This window comes from Sinocyclocheilus anshuiensis, unplaced genomic scaffold (assembly GCF_001515605.1).
Source record: "Sinocyclocheilus anshuiensis isolate Anshui unplaced genomic scaffold, SAMN03320099.WGS_v1.1 scaffold180, whole genome shotgun sequence".
Lineage (NCBI taxonomy): Eukaryota > Metazoa > Chordata > Actinopteri > Cypriniformes > Cyprinidae > Sinocyclocheilus > Sinocyclocheilus anshuiensis.
The window spans coordinates 380149-391333 of record NW_015554093.1 but is presented as its reverse complement, the minus strand read 5'-3'; the positions used below and the strand labels follow the sequence as shown (position 1 = coordinate 391333).

Below are 11185 nucleotides of genomic sequence, written 5' to 3'. Positions count from 1 at the left end.
TTTTTTAATAGTTGTGTTTGAGTCCCTCAATTGTCCTCAGTGTGAAAAGATGGATCTCAAAATCATACAGTCACTGCTGGAAAGGGTTCAAATATGCAAAAGATGCTGGAAAACTGAAGAATCTGCAGGACCTGGATGATTTTTCTGAGGAACAGTGCTCAGTTTAACTGTTCAGAACAAACAAGGGACTCATGAACAACCATCACAAAACAAAAAACAGTGGTAGATCATCCAGGTAACCACACAAGAACCAAGGGTTCCCAAACTTTTGAAGGGGGTTATTTTTATAATTTCAGCAATTTTTTGGTCTTATGGACTATATGTAAACATATTTTATGTAAAATATCTTACTCAGGACAGTACTAAATAAAAAATAACATGCATTTTGTATGATCTCTCTTATTTTGTTAAAATTATTCACATTTTCACAGATTCTGCAAGGGGTTCCCAAACTTTTGCATGTCACTGTATATATATTTCATATGTAGATTGTTCCTTATGGTTGATTTTCTTTTTGAATTTATTGGCTTTCTTAAAGGGATAGTTCACTCAAAAATGAAAATTCTGTTATCATGTATTCACTCTCATGTTGTTCCACTCCTGTACGACTTCTGTGGAACACAAAAGATATTTTAAAGAGTGTTGGTAACTGAACAGTTTTGGTTATAAAAAAAATTTAATCTAAGATATTTCTCAAATGTCTTCTTTTATGTTCCACAGAAGAAAGAAAGTCATTTAAGTTTTGAATGACATGAGTGTGAGTTAATGTAAATGCGAGTAAACAGAATTTTTCATTTTTGGGTGAACTATCCCTTTAAGTATTGATAGAAGTATAGATAACAAAAGATGATACAATTTGAGTTGCTAAAGAGTGAAAGATAATTGAAAGTTAAAAAAAGAACTGCTGTTCTTTTTTCTGTTTCTTAGTTGTTTATACAGTATGTATGTTTGTATATTTGTTTCATATGTCTAGTATTTAATAAAAAAAATAAAAATAAAAAGGACATACAAATTACTTGTAAAGCTAAATTCTGTTCTCTGTTTTACTTAGACATAAACGAGTGTGAGACTATACAGCAGGCTTGTCAGGGAGAGATGAAATGCTTTAATCATTATGGTGGTTACCTGTGCCTTCCTCACTCTGCCTCCGTGATCACTGCACCTGAGCCCTCCAGCCAATCAGAGCCCAGTGTTCATGTGGAGCGTAACGAGGCCTTTAACCCCTGTCCTGTAGGCTACAGGGCTCAAGGAGATACCTGCGTGGGTGAGTTATTTAAGGCCAAATGTAGGGAAAGTCTGTTCATATGGTTTTATATTGTGTTTGTGCATGAGAATGATGTCCTGAAGCTCTTCATCATGCTTTGGACAGACATTGATGAGTGTGAATTGGACATGCATGACTGTCAGCCCAGCCAGGAATGCATCAACACTGTGGGTACCTACACCTGTCAGTGCCCTGACGGCTACAGCAAGATTGGCATAGAGTGTGTGGGTAAGAGAAGAAATGATGTGTCTTAACATCTGTCTTTAAGATATGGATGCATCTTTTCTGTTCTGCAGTCTACAGTAAGTATTTCCTCTCATCTGTTAGATATCGACGAGTGCAGGTACAGGTACTGTCAGCATCGCTGCGTGAACATGCCAGGATCTTTCTCTTGTGAATGTGAGCCTGGCTTCCAATTGGCGGGAAACAACAGATCCTGTGTTGGTAAGTCCTTAAAGCAGATACATTTTCCAGCGATCAAATCTTCCTTACACACTAATATAATTATTGTAGTTTGACAGCTTAATCAAAACTCAAACATAAAAATTCTGTCTTTTTTTTTTTTTTTTCAAAACCGGGTCATTTTCTTTATTCCATGGAGCAAGAAAGGATATGAAAAATGAATGGGGTTGGGTCTCTTGAACTCTAAAAATAACAGAAACATAGCATAAAATTAGCATAAAAGTAGTTCATATGATTTGTGCTCTATGTGATAGCTTTGTATGAGGAACATGCCATGTTTGATGTCAGTGCAGATCGGTTTTGTTTGTTGGTGATGTTTGTTTTCATTGACGCCCATACATATATTTAACATTTGTGAAATTTGAGGGCAAATAACGGTTTAAATTAAGTCTATTAGTTTCTCTAACCAAATAATATTGTATAACTTCAGAATATTTTGGAATGTAGCACACATATGTATTGTTGTACACATGTACAGCAGCACATGTACCTATTCACTTGTTGTATGGAAATAGCAGCATGAACATACGTCAAAGTTTCTCCTTTTGTCTTTCCTAGAAGAAAGAAAGTTATACAGGTTTGAAATGGCATGACAGTCCTAGCAAACATGGCTCCTTCCCCTAACTTTAGCATATTTTGTGAATTATAATCTAGGAACATTCTCTGTAGTTTTTTTTTTTTTTTTAAACCAATAACTAACCTTCCCAGAACATTACCGGGATTTTCTTTAACAACCTATAGACAACCTATACATAATATTATCTATTAGTTATTTTTAGGATTTATTTTATTTAACCATAAACTAACCTTTCCAGAAATGTACAGGTTTTTTTTTTTTTTGACAAACTAAAGAGAACCTAAACAGAACATTCTCTAATGTTTATTTTTAGGGTGTATTTTATAACCATGAACGTTGCAGGGAGTTTTTTGTGACAACCTAAAGAGAACATATATAATGTTTTATTTTTAGCACCATAAACTAACCTTCCCAGAACACTGCACATGCAATTGTTTTATTATTTTTGGGTGAACTTTGCTTTAATGCAAAGTTTTAAGATTTTTTTTCAGTACATACGCTTCTAACATCTCTGTTCTTTGTCATCAGATGTAAATGAGTGTGAGATGGGAGCACCTTGTCAACAAAGATGTTACAACAGTTATGGTACGTTCCTGTGTCGCTGTGATCAAGGCTATGACCTGGGACCCGATGGCTTCTCATGCAATGGTTAGTGCGTAAGACATTACCCTAATAGTTTTAGACCAATTGATGATGGCCTGAATGTAACTGGTTTTCTTTCTCTCCTCCCAGATATTGATGAGTGCAGCTATTCCAGTTTCCTGTGCCAGTTTCAGTGTGTGAACGAGCCTGGAAGATTCTCCTGTGTTTGTCCAGAAGGTTACGAGCTAGTAGGAACACGACTCTGCCAGGGTATTGAAACAAAATCCCTGTTTTTTACACTTGACTCTTACAATCACATTTCACTTGGTTTGAGTTTGTCATAACAATTCTGTGTGTAGATGTGAATGAGTGTGAGACAGGCACTCATCAGTGTGGGGAGGGACAGGTCTGTGTGAACATCCATGGTGGACATCAGTGTGTCAACTCCAACCGCTGCCAGGACCCCTACGTCCAGGTCTCAGAGAAGTGAGCCATTTCATATTTGTTTATATTGGTTAGTGATATAAAATAGTGCAGAATCTTTAATATTTTTGTCCTATTTAACATGTTCACTTCTTTGTTTGAAGCTAGGTTTTAAGCTTTGAAAATCGCAAAACTTTCAGTTTGTGTTTAAATGAAAAATCTCAGAATTGCAATGTGGTCTCATACTTTTTGACTCATTTATTTTTGTCATTTCTTGTTCGCAGCAAATCAACAACATCAGTGCCATGTTGGTTTTGGCCAGAGCAGTGACTGGACCGAAGGAGTACGTCCTCGATCTGGAGATGGTGTCTGTCAATCCTCTCATGAACTACCAGACCAGCTCTGTTCTGCGTCTCTCTGTTTATGTTGTTGCCAGGGTATTGAAACAAAATCCCTGTTTTTTACACTTGACTCTTACAATCACATTTCACTTGGTTTGAGTTTGTCATAACAATTCTGTGTGTAGATGTGAATGAGTGTGAGACAGGCACTCATCAGTGTGGGGAGGGACAGGTCTGTGTGAACATCCATGGTGGACATCAGTGTGTCAACTCCAACCGCTGCCAGGACCCCTACGTCCAGGTCTCAGAGAAGTGAGCCATTTCGATTTGTGTAAAGGCAACTCATAATTGACTCAAAATCATATTTTGGCACTTTTTATTATTTAACACCCCTCTCCCTTTTTCCTTGTGTCACTTTCTTTCTGTCCAGTCATTGTATATGTCCAGTGGTGAAGCCAGAGTGTCGTGACCTGCCCTTCTCCATTGTGCATCGATACATGAGCATCACCTCCGAACGCTCGGTTCCCTCTGACATCTTCCAGATCCAGGCCACCAGCGTCTATCCTGGAGCCTACAACTCCTTCCGCATTCGTTCTGGAGATGAAAATGAAGAATTCTACATACGGGTTAGTCAGAGACACACAACACCCTTTAAACATCAGTTTCATAACTTATGTGTGCTAGAGTAAATACTGGTGAAAATTGCATTCTCTCTTTATTATTACACTATCATTCATTTGGGTTCATTTGGATCATGTTTTTGAAAGAAGTCTCTTATGGTCGCCTGGGCATTTATTTGATCATAATACAGTAAAACAGTAATATTGTGAAATATTATTACAATTTTAACAATTGTTTTCTATGGCCTCATGCTTTCTGAGGAGAGAGAGATGGAGAGACAAACATAGGGAAAACACTGTATGAATACAGTATATACAAGAATATCTTTATTCAGTCTATTTCTGCTTTTGTGTGTTGAAAATTGGCAACACAGTTCCACAAATCACCACCTAATGATGCGAAATGATCTTTTTTTGAGGCTGACTGCAGGCCTATTCTGGGAAGCGCTAAAGCATCTGAACATTCATTCCTCTCACTTTGTCATCGTGGACTCATTCTCACACATACATGCAGCATACAAGCACACACACAGAAAACACACACATATCTGCAGCAGATATTTCAGAAAGAAACGTCAAGATATAATTTGTTATTAGTATTAGCTAACAAAACAAAAAAAATAGGAAGAATTATCGAACCTACATACAATACACATTCCAAAGCACTTTTGTAACTACATTTATCTAGTGTAATACTGGGAAATTTCAGAAAACACTAACAAACTAAAGAAAAATCCAGGTTTCTATAAGCCTTAAATGAGAACTAATTTTTATTTAAAAAATTTGTGAAACCAATTTTACGTAAATTGTTGCATTTTCTCTAATGCTTATTGAATTCTGTACTTCTGCTTGTTTACTCCGACTACAAGATTATACAAAAATCTTTTTATTTTTTATTTTTTTGCATAATTTCATTGTTAAAGTAAAAAAGTACTGTGTAAATGTAATACATTAAAGAAAAGCAATTCTGATCCTCCCTTCACATCTTTGTTTTTTTTATGATCTTCTTCTTCTTTATTTTTCCTTTCTTGTCTGTAGGCTAAAAAAAACATCCAGTTTGGTGTACATGCTAATAATTTGGTTAAAATTTCTCTTGATTGTGAGTGTTTATAGTAAGTATAAATGAAATGCTCAGGTGTCTCCACATGGTGACAGTGTAACACCTGTGCACACATGCTGAGTTTTACCTTTTTTGCTATTAGCTGAAAGGACCATTATTACAATCACGTTTAAGGGTCAAAGTTGACCAAAATAAATGTCACATTTATATAATTTTTTGGTTGTTATTTTAGGGCCACTGTACTTTGGAACTACTGTACCTAATAACAATCATTTTTCATTTTAGAAATCCTACGCGTTTACTACAAGCTTTAAAGTTGTCCTGTAGATTTAAATTTGACTCATTTAAATTTACTTCATTGACAAAAAGTAAAGACAGGAAGAAGTTAATTAATAAAAAGTAACAGAGTGACTACAATATGAAAACTGATACCTTTAAATGCTAATTATAGTGTACCAAAAAGGCTTGTGTTTTTGCAGGCCATTCATTAACATTATTTCATCAACGGACTGGTCATCTCACTTGATTTAGAACAATGGCAAAACAAGTAGGAAGTTCTGTTTGAGTCAGCGTCTGATTTATTACTGCTATGTGTGTGAAAGGATCTGTGTGTTAATTATAACGGCATGTAGTGTATTGTCAAATGATAAGTGTGAATTTAGCCTAGTGTAGCTCCAGCAGGGAAGTGATGAGCTCATTGATGGTCAGTGTTGGCACAGAGGGCTTGTGGGCAGTGCAGCAGATGGATGTAGGTGTGACTGGAGTAGCTGAACACACTGACAAGCATATCAGATGATGCTGTAATATTTTACATTCTTTGGTTTTCTGAGACTTTAAGACTTAGGCTTTCTTTGTGTGAAATTTTGAAGAATGTTGGTAACTAAGCGGCTTTGGTTTCCATTGACTTCCACTGTATGGACAAAAAATACAAATGGGCGTCAATGGGTACCCAAACTCTTTTCAACATTCTTTAAAATATCTTCTGTTGTGTTCAGCAGAAGTAAGATGTGCATACAGGTTTGGCACGACATCAGGATGAGTAAATGATGACAGAATTTTCATTTTTGTGTGAACTATTCATTCAGTATAAGCCTTTTTTAATTTGTTTTGTTGTGACTGTGATCGCTTTCAACAAAAATCAAATGTATATATGTTAGGTTAACATTTGCATTTGTTTAAAATTAAACAAATGTTTATATGCCTGTCTATACATAGTTGAATTTTCTCTAAAAATAAACAAGGTTAGTTCTTTTCATTAGCAGAGAGGAAAATGGAGGCGTTGGAGCTATTTTTGTGGTTTAGAAGGGTAATGCTACACTGGGTTATAAGGAGAGTAATTTGTCATCTCAGCCTTGTTTTGGAAAAAAAAACGAATAGGAAGTTCTGTTTGAGTCAGCGTCTGATTTATTACTGCTATGTGTGTGAAAGGATCTGTGTGTTAATTATAACGGCATGTAGTGTATTGTCAAATGATAAGTGTGAATTTAGCCTAGTGTAGCTCCAGCAGGGAAGTGATGAGCTCATTGATGGTCAGTGTTGGCACAGAGGGCTTGTGGGCAGTGCAGCAGATGGATGTAGGTGTGACTGGAGTAGCTGAACACACTGACAAGCATATCAGATGATGCTGTAATATTTTACATTCTTTGGTTTTCTGAGACTTTAAGACTTAGGCTTTCTTTGTGTGAAATTTTGAAGAATGTTGGTAACTAAGCGGCTTTGGTTTCCATTGACTTCCACTGTATGGACAAAAAATACAAATGGGCGTCAATGGGTACCCAAACTCTTTTCAACATTCTTTAAAATATCTTCTGTTGTGTTCAGCAGAAGTAAGATGTGCATACAGGTTTGGCACGACATCAGGATGAGTAAATGATGACAGAATTTTCATTTTTGTGTGAACTATTCATTCAGTATAAGCCTTTTTTAATTTGTTTTGTTGTGACTGTGATCGCTTTCAACAAAAATCAAATGTATATATGTTAGGTTAACATTTGCATTTGTTTAAAATTAAACAAATGTTTATATGCCTGTCTATACATAGTTGAATTTTCTCTAAAAATAAACAAGGTTAGTTCTTTTCATTAGCAGAGAGGAAAATGGAGGCGTTGGAGCTATTTTTGTGGTTTAGAAGGGTAATGCTACACTGGGTTATAAGGAGAGTAATTTTCCTGTCCTCCCACTCAAATACACGTCACAATCAGGCCATTAAAACATATTTGCTTCAGAAAGCATTCTAATGTTAATTTGGTGCTCAAGAAACATTTCTTATTATTATCAACGTTGAAAACAGCTGTGCTGCTTAATACTTATGTGAAAACCATGTGGAAAATTCTGTGAAATTTGTAAATTTAAGATTATTTGATGAAAAGAAACCGTTGATGAAAAAAATGATTTTGCAACATTACTGTCTTTACTGTCAATTCTGATCAATTTAATGCATACTTTCTGAATAAAAGATGATAAGTGTGAATTTAGCCTAGTGTAGCTCCAGCAGGGAAGTGATGAGCTCATTGATGGTCAGTGTTGGCACAGAGGGCTTGTGGGCAGTGCAGCAGATGGATGTAGGTGTGACTGGAGTAGCTGAACACACTGACAAGCATATCAGATGATGCTGTAATATTTTACATTCTTTGGTTTTCTGAGACTTTAAGACTTAGGCTTTCTTTGTGTGAAATTTTGAAGAATGTTGGTAACTAAGCGGCTTTGGTTTCCATTGACTTCCACTGTATGGACAAAAAATACAAATGGGCGTCAATGGGTACCCAAACTCTTTTCAACATTCTTTAAAATATCTTCTGTTGTGTTCAGCAGAAGTAAGATGTGCATACAGGTTTGGCACGACATCAGGATGAGTAAATGATGACAGAATTTTCATTTTTGTGTGAACTATTCATTCAGTATAAGCCTTTTTTAATTTGTTTTGTTGTGACTGTGATCGCTTTCAACAAAAATCAAATGTATATATGTTAGGTTAACATTTGCATTTGTTTAAAATTAAACAAATGTTTATATGCCTGTCTATACATAGTTGAATTTTCTCTAAAAATAAACAAGGTTAGTTCTTTTCATTAGCAGAGAGGAAAATGGAGGCGTTGGAGCTATTTTTGTGGTTTAGAAGGGTAATGCTACACTGGGTTATAAGGAGAGTAATTTTCCTGTCCTCCCACTCAAATACACGTCACAATCAGGCCATTAAAACATATTATTCTCTGATCACCATGAATGACTGAAACAATACATGTACACTCTTAATTGTCCTGAAATTTGAAATATTAACTTTTTTTAATATTTAACTTTTTTTGTTGGTAACATGAACTCATTCCATCCCAAACAGATCAGGTTTACAATTTTCAAGAAGATGACAAAGTGAAAAATGTTTCTTCAAACCAGAAAGAATCAGGCAACGTGACCTTCCAAGTGATTTAATGTGCTCTAAAAGTGTGAAAGCAATGACAAGTGAGTTTCCATTCTTAGTTTTCTTCACAAAATGGTGGATGGTTACTTTTGGTTTTAGGATATTAATAAATGTCACTTCATTGGGATAGAGGTTAAATGTTATGACTTCTTCTGTTGGGTTCAAGTTGGTGGTGTGCTTGAGAACAACCATCATTTTTCATCTCTTGCAATGCGCAAATTTTGTTACTAAGATACTGCAGCTCCGTTGCCATGGGTGCAGAGATACAGAGATGGTCAAGTATCAGCTTCTAGTATAAACCCCCAAATAAAAAAAGAATATGTGTAGAAAAGACAGGGATACTACAAGTGAAACTTATTGTTCATTTCTTTACCAAAACTAACATTTGATCACAAAGGTAACAATTCTGTAGCCACAAAGTTATCCATATTGTCCAGAATATGGAGTACAAATTATGATGGGTTTTTTTGTGCCATACACAACATAAGCCAAGAAGACCAGCCATCTGAGCTGAATTTAGATTTTTCCTGGAAAGCTACTATTTCATCATGTTCGGGATTCAATGTGAGATAATTACCCAAGTGTTCATTCCTTTCTTCGAACATGACCAAAGTTCAATGCATATTAAAAAGACGTACATGTGAACAGATTATGAGCATTACACATTTTTTCCAAGAAATCCCATCCCCTATCTTTCTGATTTCAGCAGATGGCCGTGCCACCCACGTAATAAACAAAAAAGTCCAGTGGGAGCTCAAGGGGTAGGGTGACAGTTCCCTCTCTGCAGAGATCTGTCTCCCAGGGGCCAGGTCCATATCATCCAGCAAAACTTTTCATCAATATTGATACCATATGTTCTGAACGACGTCAAATGCTGTGGCTGTCCAACAGTCTGTCCCCTCGGTCCTTGTTCCTATCATCCAGCCTCCTAAAGGCTTTGTTATTTTATCAGTAATTGCCATAATTGCACAGGCTGGACATAAAAAGGGGGAAAAGACAGTATAATGGCAGTCAGATACTACATAGGATGAACAGATTTGGAGAAATTCAGTATTATATCATTTGCTCACCAATGGATCCTCTGGAGTGAATGGGTGCCGTCAGAATGAGAGTTCTGATAAAAGAACAGCTGATAAAAAGAAACTTCTCAATAACCCACAAGAAAGACATTAGAAATTCATCAAGTTTTTAACTTTGCTTCCGGCTAAAATATGAGTCCTCTATCCATAATATTGCTTTCTGCAGTGAAAAAGTTGTCTTATCTGAATCAGGAGAGAAATATGCACAGAACAAGCACCGTTTACAAATGAATAAAGTCTAAAACAGTTCTAAACAAATGGATGTTGACAACAAGGGATGGACTTTTTCACTGGAGGAAGAGTTATCATGGATTATGGACTGGTATATTGCGACAGTTTAAAGTTAAATCGCCTTAATGGTGAATTTGTTTATTACAAACACAGCTTTTCACCAGACATTAATTGATGGACTGGAGTAGTTTGGATTACTTGTGGATTATTGTGACAAATTTTCATTTTTGGTGGATTTATTTATTTATTTTTTAACATAACGATTTTATTTTCGTAAAAAGAAGAAAATTTAAAAAATCTAAAGAACATTCTTTTTTCTTCAATATATATAAAAAAACTTCAATGCAATGGAAAGATTTCATGGATGTTCATGGATGATGGTTCTTAATGAAATCCATGGATGCCAATAAAGTACCTTTGTTTTTAAAAGTGTATGAAACCAGTCGAAATAAGCTCTTAACTACATCAAAATGCATTCATGTTATGAATCAATGAGGTAGGTCATGATGTCACAGACGAATGATCAAAGCACATAGGGATGAAAATAGAACAATTTGGCCACAAAGGGCTCAGCAGATAAGATCCCACTTTATCACAATATATTGTTTACAAGTGGTATGAATCATAAACAAAGTTAGTTGAGTTTGAGCTTCAGATGACCATTACTATCCTCAGTCTTGTCCTGCTCAGGTATTTTAAACGAAGTGTTGCCAAGCAACAGATTTTCACTGTAAAAGAGTGAGGACCTTGATTCTTTTGGTTTTAAAATAAACATGAACATAAAGAAGGAGAAACTATAAAACCAGACAAGTGTCCTTCAAACTGTTCATTCACCGATTTCTCCTTATCTTCCCCTTCCTTTCTCTCTCTCTCTCTCTCTCTCTCTCCAGTGAAAACTATTTTCTGTTTTGTTTCATTATTCACATGTATGTTTACTACGAATAAAGCGAAAGGAAATAAAAACACTGACCATATATTGAATTTTCAAATGTGAAATTATTTTCTCAAGAGTTTTAAACTCATGTACAATATTTTTGATTTGTTAATAATCAGTAGGCTGATAATATTAATAATATCAGCTCCACTTGAAATGCTTAACCATTTGCATGACTTACATTTTGTGGCCCCTGC

At 35.6% G+C, this 11185-nt stretch overlaps 1 protein-coding gene across 1 annotated transcript in view; it reads left to right on the top strand.

The window, feature by feature from the left end:
- LOC107669301 (EGF-containing fibulin-like extracellular matrix protein 2) overlaps nt 1-6333 on the top strand; it is a 7799-nt gene extending 1466 nt beyond the window's left edge. The window contains exons 3-10 of the mRNA XM_016461468.1: nt 1052-1264; nt 1370-1492; nt 1592-1708; nt 2832-2951; nt 3036-3155; nt 3245-3371; nt 4080-4275; nt 6325-6333. Coding sequence (XP_016316954.1) covers nt 1052-1264; nt 1370-1492; nt 1592-1708; nt 2832-2951; nt 3036-3155; nt 3245-3371; nt 4080-4275; nt 6325-6333 — 1025 coding nt within the window. The remainder of the gene's footprint in view (nt 1-1051; nt 1265-1369; nt 1493-1591; nt 1709-2831; nt 2952-3035; nt 3156-3244; nt 3372-4079; nt 4276-6324) is intronic.
- The last annotated feature ends 4852 nt before the right edge of the window (nt 6334-11185 follow it).